We start from the raw sequence: 14,443 nt of genomic DNA on the forward strand, positions 1-14,443 counted from the left end.
TTGAATCGTTGACAGGATTTAAAAAATAAGCACTTTTTAACAAGTTATTTTGCACATATGATATGGTATTAAAAAAAATCTCAGCAAGGGATACATTTTGCTCTTCCTAAATGAGTTAGCAGTGCTTGTATCTCATGAGGAGGTAGTATGTTTATAAAACAACCTTTTAGGGCTGATTGTGACAGTAAATGAAAAATTACTTCCCTTGTTCTGTATGTGGTTTATTTTCCCCAGAAGCAGTGAAAACAAATCAGTTGACAGCAGGCTAATTGCTGAGCACTGACAGCCTTCAGTCAAGGGGGGGCATCGTAGGTCTTTCACAAATAGACAATAACAAGTAAATCTGTTTGACCGTAAACTTAAGTGGCTGTGATACAGTAAATTACTTGCTCTATTTATCTTAATTTGGGGACTCTCTAGCTCTGAGGTGCATCAACAGCTTGTTTGTTGTGTGTATATGAGTTTAATTATATTACATTCAAAAAAACAAGTGATCTGCGTTCTTTGACTATAATTCAGATTTAGGATTTGTGTCGCTCACATTCTGTCGTTTTGATTAGCCCTAAGAAGTTTTTAAAACAACAGAATTTTTCTAGAGAAATAAGTGTGTGTGAGTCTTGAAAACATCAGCTGCAGTCAGTAAGTTCTCTGCTGAATTTGTGGAAGTGAATTTGACAGTCTGGCAAACGCCAATTGCCTGAAATATTCTATTTTAATTCTTGGTTTATGCCCACAAAAATGTTACTAAGAGGGTCAAAATGACCTGTTTGTAAATTGTTGTTGTTAGCTAATGATTCTTGTTAGAAACCACCGTCTGATAACAATTTACATCTGAAATTCCTTTTCCACATAGAAAAGCTAAAGCCCAGAAGAGAAACTCTTTGGGTATGGTTGGAAGTGGCTGTTTAGAAATGCTGTGCCATAATTACCTTTATGCAATCTCACACTTACATAGAAAGAGAGCTCAAATCTGGAGCCTGTTCGAGGGCGATACACCAGCCTTGTGTCGCGACTTTGATCCCCCCGACGCAGTGGTGGATTGCAGCTCACGACAAACTCTGCCCCAGCTCTGCCTGGCCCTTTGATCCAGTCCCAGTATTATCTTCATTAAAAGTGAAAGGGCTTGTGGGGATGCTTTTCCATGGCTGCGTTTTGGGAAATGTTTTCAAGGCTCGGTGTCACGGACTGTTGCGGGGCCATACCGTAAGTGTTTCAGCACGGTGTTTCCACTGGTACAATTCTTGGCCTCTTCTCCTGGGTAGATCTGGAATCCTGTATATCTGCATCCTTTCGAGACAAGTGCCTAGGGCAACAACTGTAGATAATAACTCGTGATTTGTGTCTTTTGCAAGTTATAGTCATTGTAAACTGACAGCTGTGAAGGACCTAAACTCACATCAAAGGACAGAGATCATCTAGTTAGGTCAATTAATGTTAATTCTCATCTTCCATTAAATTCTTTTATCATCTTCTCTCTTTTCCTTTTTTTTTTTTTTTTTTTTCTTTTTCCTTCCAGCCAAGCCCGATACCAAGTCCTGTTTTGGGGAGAAAGCCAAACGCCAGTCAGTCATTGCTCGTGTGGTGCAAAGAAGTTACAAAAAACTATAGGGGAGTGAAAATCACCAATTTTACTACGTCGTGGAGAAATGGTTTATCCTTTTGTGCAATATTACATCACTTTAGACCAGACCTAATGTAAGTTGTGTACTCTTTGCCTGCATAACCTAGCTCTCGTAGAAATATAGAAAAGTTAAGTTTACGTAAAAATGAAATCGTGTAATTTCAGATGTTGAATTGTTTTCACACTTTCCTTTCAAACAGGAAACCGTCCTTTCTAAGAAACCAGATTTATGAATGTTCAAACTTTGTGACCTCTGTGCTCTCCCTTGTTGCATAAACAATTATTTCTCCCCTCTCTGTGATTTGTTTTTCTTCTTCTTAATCTTATACAAAGAACTGACTTCAGGATGATTATGAGAATTGTGCCGGTGTTGAAATGAGATGAGAGGAATAAGCTCTTTGTACGCTGACAAGGACGGATTACCTCCTGGTAAATTTGGTTGTCAAGGCCGGCCTCTAGTCCCTGCCTTAACTTCTTTTTTAGATGGAAAGCTTCAGGCAATGAAACATGTAATCGGTGTTTATTTATTTATTTATTTATTCCTTTAATTTTCCACACTATTAGTTTTGTTGATTGAATTGCTGTGAAATTGCTAGTTACTATACGATATTATTGTATGTCAAATTTTTAGATTTAGTTTGTTTTAAAACTGCTGCTTTTATCAAATACTGTACATACCCACTGTGCCATTTTCCCCCTCAGTGACTACAAGTCCCTGAATCCTCAAGATATTAAAGAGAACAACAAAAAGGTAAGAACTGCCAGGAGAAAAAAAAAAAAAAAAAAAAAAGACATAGCCTCAATTTTGACTTCACTGCAGGTTTTTATTAATTTTGGGAAAGTGTGGTTGTTTTGTAAGGTCATAACTGCGGCTCACAGAAGGTATTCGGCCTCCCGTGGCTCAAATCGGATGCATTATTGACTCGAGTTCGTCGTGGTTTTAACATTCACAACAAGTTCAAGGCTGGCATTAGAGTTTAATATTTGTATGGCCTACATTAACTGGGAAGGCAGGGGAAAGGCCCGGCCAGCCTTCTGTGAGCGCTCATGATTTCTCCGATCAGCCACGTAATTAAAAAAAAAAAAAAAAAATTTTAAAAAAAAAATGTGACCGCGGTTGGACTGTCTTGTACACGAGGCTTCTCTTGCTGTTGCTTTACCAGGGCTCTGGGAATTGGGCAGGGTTGATGTTGCTTTGGTGGTGATTTTTGTTTTTTAAAGATGAAATTTTACACCTACTCTCGTTGCTGCACTAGCTGAATGAAGTGGTGTACGCAACATGGGAAGTTCAGGGTAAAAAAGTGTTGAGACAATACTTTGCAAATAAACTGAAATATTAGGAAAACACTTTATAGCCTTGTGCTGGGCAACTGTTTTAAACTACTCTTTGTAGGTGCAAAGATCTAAAAAGTTTCTCTGGAAGAAGCAGGAATTCAGTTTGGGAATCACCAGAAGACTTTTTATTTCTGCTCACTATTTTAGGCATGCTACAAGCTTCAGTTGAGCCCTAGGGACATGTTTAGAAATTAAAATTTTCATGTGAGTCACTGATAATGAAATTGTTCCTTAAGATGATCTGAAATTTGTTTTTAAGTATCTGCCTTCTTAATGCTGGGATTTTGTTTATATACTGCTTTAAAAAGCAGTAAATTTAACTAGGATTAAGGTATAAAAATATACTTTAAATAAATTAATCAGGTTCAGTATTATACAGCAAACATAGCTACAGTCTAATATGATTTAGTTATGTGGAATTTCTGAAAGTGCTTTATTAAAATTCATTTGTGTTTATATTTTCATGTGTCTGCACATTTATGTGTTAACCAGGGAGTTACTTGTCTTTAATTCAGTACTTACGTGTTATAAATAATGAAATACCTCTGAGCTGCTGCTATCTCATGAGTCTTTTGGCTGTTGATATTTTTTTCATAATAATATGAGGACTTAAGATGACCTAAGTGGATTATCTGTGACATCACATTATTTTCTGTGACCATATGTTTTTGTACTTCAAGTTTTGTAGAGCGCCTGAGCTAATTAAGCCGGATTATAAAAAAGAAAGAATAGATTATTAATTAAAAACGTTACCAGTGTGATCAGTCATCTTTTCTTTATGAAACCACGATGGCAAACAGTGAACTTTTCAGCCTCCCTTTCTAACAGGATATAGTTCCCAGAATCGAAGAAATAATGATTGTTGTTATTGTGCAGTTTTTTTCTTTCATCACTTTGCCAGCCTTCGCCTGAGAGCCGCACTGAGTATCTCAGTTGCTTCCTGCAGATTTATTTCCTGGTCTCACACAGTTCTGCCAGATAACCCCGTGTGCCCTTGGTTGGAGTGAATGCAACACTGCCAACAATGGCTGCCTAGAAATTCCATGCAGATATGTAACGCATTTGACAATGATTCCTCCTAACCAATTAAAATAACATCTTTGGATGAATAGGATGATTTTCTTTGTCTGAAGCAGCTCTTTTTTTTTTTTTTTTTTTTTATTTAAATGTTTCTTTCCCTGCTGCTCCCTCTCCAGAAGGAAAACCATAGATTAAAGGTTAACCCATAATAGTATATCTTTTAGAAGTGCATGACCTTGTTTGTATTTTAATTTAAAAAAAAGAAGGTATCTTAAGAGACAACTATTTCAGTGCAAACACAGAGTATAATTACACATGGAAATGCACTGTTACAAAAGGCACATCATCAGAGATTCTTTATAACACACACCAACCACTTGCCACTGATGCTGAATAAAAAAGGGTATTTACCTGTGACATCTGATCTTGGCCAATATGTCAGTGTGTTACAGAGTTGGGAAATGATCGGAATACTTCCTGTGGTGCTTGTGCTGATGGATCTCAATTGATGTCTGTCAATCAGCTTGTCAGTAAATTTAAAAAAAAAAAAAAGAAAAAAACTTCATTGGGAGATAGGAAAATGGGCTTAGTGTCCTGAATACGTAAAAATAAAAAATCCCAAACAGCTACTACATGAGCATCAATCTGAATTGGAAGATATTTTTGGTGCACGTTGCAAATTCAAATTTCTGTAAGGAACAAAAGAGAAACCAGGATTATCTTTGAGAAAATCAGAAACATTACAGAGATACTTTCCCTGATGGTCCAAAGAGTTGTGCTTCTACTTAAATCTCAGATATCCATGTAGCCTTCGCAGTACCATAAACCAGCTAATTTGATTTAATATGTCCATTTGATTATTACTAAATAATAATGAAATTAAAAATAATGGGAAATGTATTAAAATTAAGCATACTGGCAGTATAGTCCCTTATCAAAAATAGAATTTTTTCATATTGTTAATAACATGTCCTGCACTTTAAAAATTTAAGCTACTAAATGGCACTTGGCTGGAGCTTTGAGGGGATGAAGGGGTGAGAAGTAGAAGGGCACAACAGTATGATTCCAATAATGAATTTCTGGTTTTAATTATTGTTTCGAGAAGCTTGTTTCATTTGAGAGATTGTTGTGTGGGAATAGTAACATATATTTTGGGAGTTCCATTGGCACTTTCAATTTTTGTGATGCTTTTTCCCCCCCCCAGTTTTTGACCATTTCTAATAAATTCCTCAATACATTTGAACTTAAATTATTGTCATAATGAAATAATCAATTTTTAAAAGGAATCCTTTTAAATTATGCATTTAAACAGAATAACTCAGAATTACAGGGGTAGTATTGAGTCAAATGGAAAAAATTCCTTGCCGTTACTCTGGAGTCATGCTTTTATAAATAGGTGTTCATACTTCTACGATTGGATTCCACAAAACCATGAGCACATATCTAATTGCATGTGTGTGAGGTACTTGTTGGCCTCAGTGAGATCATAGAGGAGCAGAGTTAAACGTGCAGATAAATAAGCATTTGCAAAATCAAGGCTGAGTTATGCCTCTGTTTAACAAAAATAATTTAAATATTGGAAAATTTACTCTGTTAATACCACGTTACAAAGTTGTTAGAAACACGAGACATTTATACCTATCCTGGAATATCAAGAAGGTCCCAGCTTTTCTAGTAGTGGAGGAGAACCCATCACACACAGTTGTATGGACACTTCCAGAACACGATTGCTATTTCTAGAGCTAATGTCTGTAAAACACTGGTATGCCAACCTACATAGCTACTGTACTTTAAAAGGAGAGAAGCAAAAATGTGTATCATCCAGAATGAGAATGAGAGGAGATAGGAAATAACTATCTGGCATCAATGGGAAATAACTGTGTTTAATCCCAAGCATCACTGGAAGAACTGAGCAGGCAGCAAAAAGTGAATTGCAGTTTTTGCTGCAGTATTTGCAGCAAAATATCAACACGGATATTGAGAATATCCATCACTCCAAATTCAGTCATGCTGTAGTGTTACTTCTTAGCAGGTACCTTTCCTGACAACCCTGAAACACTGTCCTCACCTTCATTTTATAGACCCTGAGAGATACTCCTAGGATTTAGTTTTATTAGCATATAAATAAGAAATTAAGAGTATAAAAAGAGTTCAGGTCAAATCATGTGTATGAGCCCTGGCTGTCCTGGACTGCCATGCCTGTCCTTAGGTCCTTTCATTCTTAAGATGGTAGCTCCCACTATCTACAGTGTGGGGTGACAAGTTGTTTATACCTGACCCACTTAAGCAAACAACAAATACTGGTGTTACCTTCAGTCCACAGACAGCATGGCTGGCTTGCTATTCTTCCATGCCCAGCCTGTTCTCTGCTGTCATATGAGCATTCATCATTCCTGGTACCTGCCATGGCTTAGGCTGCCAACCCAAACCCCTGCCCTGCTCTCCTTTATCTTGCCATTCTCTGTGCTCCTCATGTCTATTCAGTTCCACCTGTCTTGTCTCCCTCTCCATAACCAGCCTGATCCTGCTCCTCCAGCTCTGTTTCCCAAGACCAGGTAAGTGAGAGCTGTCCCTCTTCTACCACCTGAGTTCTCTCTGTTCCTTTCCATCCCTAACTTTGCTGCTGTTCTGCTCTGTCTGGAGTTGTGTATCAGCAAATACATCAGTCATGTTTGTCACTCCTTTATCTAAGCACAGCTCTGTGTTTATAAGTGGCATTACAATCTCTCATAATCAACTTTCACAAGAAATTATACCACACTGAAGACCAGCAATGATTTTAGGCCAAATCATTTTGCATGAGAAGAGAGCCAGAAGACCTTAAAAATAAACCATTCAGACCATTTCTATGTGTAGATAACTTTTGTGAATCATTTGTTACAGTGATATAGAAATTACTTCACCTCAAATGCTTTGGCAAGTTATACCTGAGCATGAGGGGAAGCATTCAGAATTTCGGGAAGATAAATTCCAGCTTTTGGTAGCAGAGTTTGAAAAGTGGCTGAAACAAAAACTGTTTGACCCTTGCGTAGGGAATGACATTGCAAGGGGAAGGAGAGAGCCTCCTTTTCTCAGAGCGAGCAAAATAACTGGGTCTGCCAAAAGCTGGCCAGCCCATCCCCACATTCTGTCTCTCCACTGAACATTTACTAGTAAGAAAGTCAAGAGGATACCAAAAAAATCATAATTGATTTCTCTTTTTCTTTTTAATGTCCCTCTAAAACTAAAGAAATTAAGGAAAAAGTGTAAAACCGGGTTTGAGTTGAAGCCAGTGATATGTGTTATTGTTTCCTTGTGAGAGGACAGGTGTCTTAAATCCGTGTCTTAAATTTAGCACTACTTTTGTTCAAAATAGTGTAGGAACAACTGTGAACATTTTAAGCCCCTTCAGAAGATGGTGACAAGGAGCTGCAGGATTCCTGGGGGAGGAAAAGCCCACATACTTTAACTTAGAGTGCATCTATGCTAACAGGAGGCCTTTTAAAGGCTTCCTTGAAACACAATATTGTCTTCCAAGGTTAATCCAGGATAGTAATAATTAATTGTAAATTGAGAAACGGCTTTAATTCTTCAAAACTAGAAAAACCTGATGCACCAAGCCCACTCACTTAAAGGGCCAGCTTGAAAGAAGACAATGTGGCCTCACAAAGTGAGAGGCTTGCAATTGTTTAGCTTTTAGAAATGAAAGTGAAATGGGAATGATTTTCACTCTCTCTTTCTTACAATTTTAGCATCAACAAATGTTTTTAAAATGCATTTGTTTGATGGATTACTGTGATTTATGCCTAGTGTCAAGTAATCTCTGGTGTTGTTCTTTTTGGCTGTCTGGACATAGTTTTTCATCAACAGAAATCACTGCAATTACATAACAAGTAGAAGGCAGAAGGTTGATCATCAGTGATAAAGCTCAAGATGGATTAGTGTTGTGTTTCTTATATCTTTGTTCCTTATCTTAAAAAGCCATCCTGAGTTGCTTTTTTTTTTTTTCCTGGTCCAACTCTTAGACTTTTTTTTGTTTGCTTGTTTCCTGCTACTTGAATAAGTAACCATTTAAGATATCTGCAGGTTTTCTTAGTGCAAAAAGAAGGGCTTTTAAGTTGCTGTTTCATGAACAGCTGTTTTCTCATAGAAGTGTAATAATTTTGAGTAACCAAAGATTTTAGTAGTGTATGACATCAAAGTATGTTAAAAACGTTTTTTAAAATGCCATTTGGGTGTGTTTTGCTGGTTATATTCTCTCAGTTTGCTTTACTGTGAAGATTTATAGAAGATATATAGAAGCCATCAAGAAAAATCGATGAGTTGGATGGTGCAACAGAAAACAGTCACAACTATAATGAAGCCAGAAGAATAATAAGTAATAAGATTGAAGCCATGTTATACAAGTAATAGTGAATGTGTTTTAGACTTGCTTATTTTGACTGAAACTTCCACTTGCGTTTCTGAAATGTTATGACAACCTAAGAAACTGCCACTCTGTAACATTTATTTTGTCTGTTTTTAAAGGCGTACGACGGGTTTGCCAGTTTAGGAATATCGCGATTGCTGGAACCTTCTGACATGGTTTTATTGGCGATACCCGACAAACTGACTGTTATGACCTATCTCTATCAAATAAGGGCCCATTTCTGTGGCCAGGAATTAAACGTGGTGCAAATAGAGGAGAACAGCAGTAAAAGCACGTACAAAGTGGGTAACTATGAAACGGACACAAACAGTTCTGTCGACCAGGAAAAATTCTACGCAGAGCTGAATGACCTGAACCGGGAGCCCGAACTGCAGCCGCCGGACGGTGGCTTGGCAGACTTTGCTTCTCAGGACGACTCTGTGTTTGTAAATGACAGCGGTGTTGGAGAATCTGAGAGCGAGCATCAGACTCCTGATGACCACTTAAGCCCGAGCACAGCTTCCCCTTCTTCTCGCAGGACTCGAAGTGACACAGATCCCCAGAAATCCCAGCAGAGCTCTGGAAGGACTTCTGCGTCTGAAGAAATTGGGAAGTGTAGCAGCACAGACACAGCGCAAGTGCAGCCTGCATTGGGAAGGAAGAAATTGCTGATAACTGACACTTTAGAATTCAGTGACTTAGCACATGTCAGTGATCAAAAAGAGGATATGTCTCCCACAGTTGCTTGTGAAGATAACAACAAGAAGAGACACCAGAGCTTAGACAGTACTACTGGTTTCTCAGAGCAAGAAAAGCTGGGATGTATAGGATCCACAGAGAGCACAAGAGCAGATCCTGGTTCACCTGTCACAAAACCGAGTTTATCTCCTACTTCTAAGCCTGGATACTCCTATAATATGGATACAGATCTTGTAAAGAAACCACATGCTTCTCCAAGGCAAACAGAATCTGATTCTGACGGTGATGCCAGAACAGCTTTAAGTCATGCGGATCAAACTGCAAAAACAGCCCAGGTAAGAAATTTATACCTGTGAGTTAGGATGTAGATGCTGTTCAAGTTTTATCTCTGTGTTCGTAATTTACACCGTATCTTCAGTATGAATGGTGAGGTGAGCAGTGTATTTTTATTGCTGGGCAATAAATATTTTACCTAAAAAGTATGTGGTGTTGAAAAATGGTCATTACATGAAAAATAATTCATACAAATTGTCCCACTATTAATCTTTCCAATCTCTCTCCAGTTAAAGAGAGTTGTGTTCTTAACTATCTGGAAGATGGCTCCAAAATTTTTGCCACTGATTGTGGCAACATGTTTCTTCTAAGTGTTGCATACTGAAACAAAAACTGGAAAAAGACACTAGTTCAATAAAAAATGTCAAGTTTTGAGTATCTTAAAATTTACCAAAGACATTTCAAAATCTTGTTTGAGAAACCCCACTGCCTTGTGACCATGGCCACAACGGTGAGGTAGAAACAGATTTGGCTTTGTTTGGCTTTGTGGCAGTCTTTTGGTAGTGTGATTGCTTCAGATATTTTTATGGGTTATTTTCTGAGTAAGTGCCATAAAGATTCAGTGTATCGCAAGAGAAACAGTCCACAGATGGATGATAATGGCCAAATATTAGTTCCATAGCTAGCTAATTTCTTTAATCAGCGAAGTCTCATGAAGTTTCTCTTCATCATTGTCGTCATCATCTTTGTTTACCGGATGAGAAAGGAACAGCTTGGCCCATATAGAATAAAAAAGCAGAAGGGGACAAAACTTGTTCTCTGTGAAGATTTTCCTGGGCAAGGGTGTAACAGGCCAAGAAAAAGCAAGAGTTAACTTTAAAGGCAACAACTTTGTTGTTAATCATTGGTGCATTTGCACGTGGTAATAAAATCTCAGATGTGAGGCTCACTCTTAACCTTGAACTCAGTTGTAGTTTGGAATCAACCATCCCTATTCCCACATGGTTGTTGCAGGAGCACAAGAAGCAACACCTATCCCAGCTCTGGCTCTTGTAGAGGCCTAGAGGTGCATTTTACCAGTCTTCACAGTTGACCTTGACTAAGAAGTCAGCCCTTGGGAGTGTGTATGTCTGGGTGCTGCTCGTGTTCTCATGTTGCCTATGCAGACATACTTTTGTTGTTTCTACTCTGCAGATACAGTCAGTCCTGTGTATGAAGAAGGGACATTCTTTTGGATATTCATAAATTAAGTAGAAGCAGATATATTTGCAGGTTTTTTTGCCTCGTACTCAGCCTCTTTGTGTTCAATTTAAGTTATAAATGAGTTATACCCATATAAGTAGCCAACAAAGCATTATATTTACATACATATTAAAGTAAACAAGTAAACACATAGCATGTTTGCCATAGCTTCTGTGAAGCCAATTGGGTTTTTTCCACAGTTGCAGTTTAAAGGCATTAAATGCTGATAGACATTAAGTTTTACGAGGAAGGGAGAGAACTCCTATTTACATTATAAAGGCCTAAGACTTTTTTTACATTTTGATCATCTTTTCATTTCTCTGTCACCTCATGAAGGTGTAATTCATGTGACTCCTGACCTTTATTATATATAGGAAGGCCATTGGCCATTAAGGACTGTATAAACGTTCAGTGCCCTGAGGCTGCCTTGCTGTTAATTGTATTTCTTTATTTTTAAGCAACGTATGTTGTCAAGACAGGAAGAACTTAAAGAACGAGCAAGAGTTCTGCTTGAGCAAGCAAGAAGAGATGCAGCATTAAAGGCAGGGAATAAGCAGCTAAGCAATACGCTCATCCCAGCCCGCAATAAGCAGCTGAATGATGTAAGAAATACTGGCCAGTCTTGCAGTTTACAGAGTTAAAATTCATTGTATGTGCTTTTTGTTTTGGGGGAAGGGGGGGCGGGAGGGGCACGTCCTTGCAGAATATTTCTCCTCTGCGTTGAATTGCTCTGATGTGTTGCGTGTCTTTCATTCGCTTTTGAAGCCTGTTTCTCCCCGTGTTATGGCCAATGGAAAGGTGCCTCCAACTTCCCTGAAAGCAGAAGTCTGGGAGCACCTTCTTCGTTTGGCACTGCAGTTCCTAATGGGATGAAAACCCAAAGTTACTTGTGAAATGATAGTGAAGTAATTTGTGCTATTTCTGATCACTTCTCTTTTTATTGGTTAACATAGATGGTTTCCTGAGCCTCTGATTGTCAGCTCCTTGGTGCTTCATGAATGTTCTTGCAGTCAATGAAGCTGCTTGTGTCAGTCTTGTAAAAGAGTTAGTTGATGGAACAATTCCTTTTTATCACCAGAGTTGATTGTGCTGGTGAGATGGGAAAGTGGAGCTGGGGAATGAGCTCCAGTGTTGAAGCAGCTATGGTTGCATCTCCAGTGGCCTCTGTGGTGACCTGGAAGGATCTGGAGATGAAAGCTAATTAATTTTTATGCAAACCTTTGCAATGTGGGTTTTGTGATTCTAACTATTGTGCGTTAGAGACTGTACTGGCAACTGAGAATGCAAATGTAACTGAAAAATAATGAGAGAGGGAGGTTTGAATCTTTACAGATTCCCATCTTTCAGAACTGAGTCCTGAGGGGCAAATTCTGCTCTTTACACAATCAAAAAATGAAGACAGTGATTTACGTGTCTCATTTAATTTTCTTAACTCTCTTGGATCCATGCTGGACTATTTTTTTTAGCTTAGAAATTCTTTTCCCCAGTCTGACACTTCATTTTACTTTGAAATATATTCATGTGTGCAGACAAGTGTTGTTTGTATAATGATGTTTAAACAATTTTTTCTTATTTGGTATTTTAAGTTTTTCCTAGAGAAGTATATTTTTGAATAAATTTCGCTTTGGATTTTTTTTTTAAATTGGCTTTTCATAAAGAAAATGGCACTAGAAGAGAGTTACTGTAGGCAACTACTCAGGCAAAAACAACTGCAATTAAAGTTGCCTAACAGTTTTTATTACAAGCTCCTATTTTCATAGGTTTTACAACTTTGGTGGTATTTCATTGTTTGAGCTGAAATTTTCACCATCAGCTCCTCTGCCTCAGGGTAATATTTTTAATTTTTTTTTTTTTTTTTAACTTAAAACGTGTTCAGCTGTTTCTCTGTATTAGGTTGGATAAAGCATTATTTTATGGGAAGAACGTTCCATCCCCTTGAAACATCTGTTCGAACTGTCAAAGACTCTGTCTAGGCCATGAAAACTGGCCAAAGGGTAGGAGATGGTGACAGGGTTTTCAGGGTGAGAGCTAGGACTGTGTGGGTTAAGGCAGCCAGGTTACCCATGGGACCTTATTTCATTTGTTACAGAAGCTGAAAAGTTAATTAGAAACCTGCAGGAAAGGGAAGGGGCAGTCTTTTATGGCAGCTTGGCAGAGCCAAGGTTTCTTGCTGCCTCCATCAGAAGCTCAAGGAGAACTGTGCTGGCACAAATGATCCCGAGCCCATGTGAAACCCTGGGCGCTCTGAGCAAACTGTACTGGGCACTCTTGAGTTGATTGTCACATTAGAATGACAAAAGCTTCTCAGCTCAGAAGTGTGTTGTGGAGATGTGATTTGGAAACTCTTAGATATGAGTATTGACTGCCAAAGAAATGGTCTGGAATAAATTGATAATTCTGTGTTCAGAGAAAAGTTTCAATAGCGTGTTTTAAAAAATGTATAGGGCAGATAGTGAATGATGAGGGTAAAGTGAGCTGCTGAACAGATGTTTATTCACTGAACATTGTCAGTCATGGCTACTGAAAAAGACAAGTATCATGTATGGAAAAAAATGTATGGATTATGCAGTTAAAGACTATATGGAGTGCAAACCAATGCAAGGTGGTACAGGTACTGTAATTTCAACATTTTCTGACTTTTTGAGTGCTTGACTTACCAAGCTCAGTGTTCTCTTAATGCATTTCAGTGGGAGACATGAATTGTGAAAGAGGAGTGTCTTTAATGGAGGCTGGTACAGTGTTCATATTTCATATATAAAGCTTTATATACCATGAATACATATGTTATATACATATGTTATATACATATGTTATATACATATCCATACACATGTATGTTCTGAATGAGGATACATGAGTGCATCTACATATATAGGTATAAGATAAAATACATTGATTTCTCTTTAACATATTTGATCTTCATAGAGATGAAGCCTTTCCATTTGATGTAGTTGTGGCAGTTTTCTACAGGTCATTCCTCATTTGATTGTTAACATTTAGTACAGACTTATTTCTATTCATGGTTTTTTGGTCATTAAGGTTAATAATAAGAACTTTGATTCAAAGCAGTGTTGTATGTGTCAGTGTGCTGTACTGTATAGTAGTGTGTTATCCAAATGAGAGTTATGATAATGAGAATCAGCATTTAGTAGTGGAAATTGGACTAGGCTCATTTTCGGGCTGGATTGAGATTCAAAAGAAAATGGTTTAAAACAGGAAGATCTAATTTTAAATAAGAAAACTTTGAAGAGATAGCCCAGGGGCAATACTTTTGAAAGTAAGTCTTGAAGTTTGCAATTGCACCTTTTTTGATACCTTCACAAAAAGAACTTTAAGCATCCCAGTCTTTCAGAGCATGTTCTGAATGTCAGTCACCCCAGCTAAGCAAAGCCTGCAGTCTCATTAGTTACTTTTTGAAAAATCTCATCTCACAGGCCTTGCTGTTATGGCTCTGCATTTGTCATGTGAGAGCCGTGAATTGCTGTTTTCTCAGTAACCAAGTGAGAACAGTGTAAAATACAACATGTGGGGTTGTATGGTGTGCACGGTGAGCACGGGCTGTATCGCCGCTCAAGGCCAACGACAGGGAGCAAATTTCCAAGCCTGTTCCATGGCCATAACTACAAGTTACTTGGTATGTGCTCACCTGATTTGTTTTGGTAAAACTCCATTTTGAAAAAAGCGTTCCTGTTTCTCCCCTAAGCTTAGAGCAAACACCTTAGACCTCCTTCTGCCTAAGCCCTATCCTTTCTACCCTTTCTCTAGTAGAACCAATATTCTCTCCTCTCTCCTCTCTCTCCTCCCTTCCCTTCCCTTCCCTTCCCTTCCCTTCCTTCCCTTCCCTTCCCTTCCTTCCCTTCCCTTCC

The 14,443-nt window shown here is 38.2% G+C and overlaps 1 protein-coding gene across 12 annotated transcripts in view; it reads left to right on the forward strand.

Annotated features, from left to right (window-relative positions):
* EHBP1 (EH domain binding protein 1) overlaps positions 1 to 14,443 on the forward strand; it is a 210,109-nt gene that overhangs the window by 127,276 nt on the left and 68,390 nt on the right. For 11 of the 12 annotated variants that reach the window (XM_050316897.1, XM_050316898.1, XM_050316899.1 and 8 more), the window contains 4 exons: positions 1,517 to 1,695; positions 2,324 to 2,372; positions 8,483 to 9,397; positions 11,036 to 11,179. In XM_050316897.1, the coding sequence (XP_050172854.1) occupies positions 1,517 to 1,695; positions 2,324 to 2,372; positions 8,483 to 9,397; positions 11,036 to 11,179 (1,287 nt within the window). The remainder of the gene's footprint in view (positions 1 to 1,516; positions 1,696 to 2,323; positions 2,373 to 8,482; positions 9,398 to 11,035; positions 11,180 to 14,443) is intronic. The other variant, XM_050316908.1, reaches the window with a different exon arrangement.

This window comes from Myiozetetes cayanensis, unplaced genomic scaffold (assembly GCF_022539395.1).
Source record: "Myiozetetes cayanensis isolate MyiCay16 unplaced genomic scaffold, myiCay2020 scf2-11, whole genome shotgun sequence".
Taxonomy (NCBI): domain Eukaryota; kingdom Metazoa; phylum Chordata; class Aves; order Passeriformes; family Tyrannidae; genus Myiozetetes; species Myiozetetes cayanensis.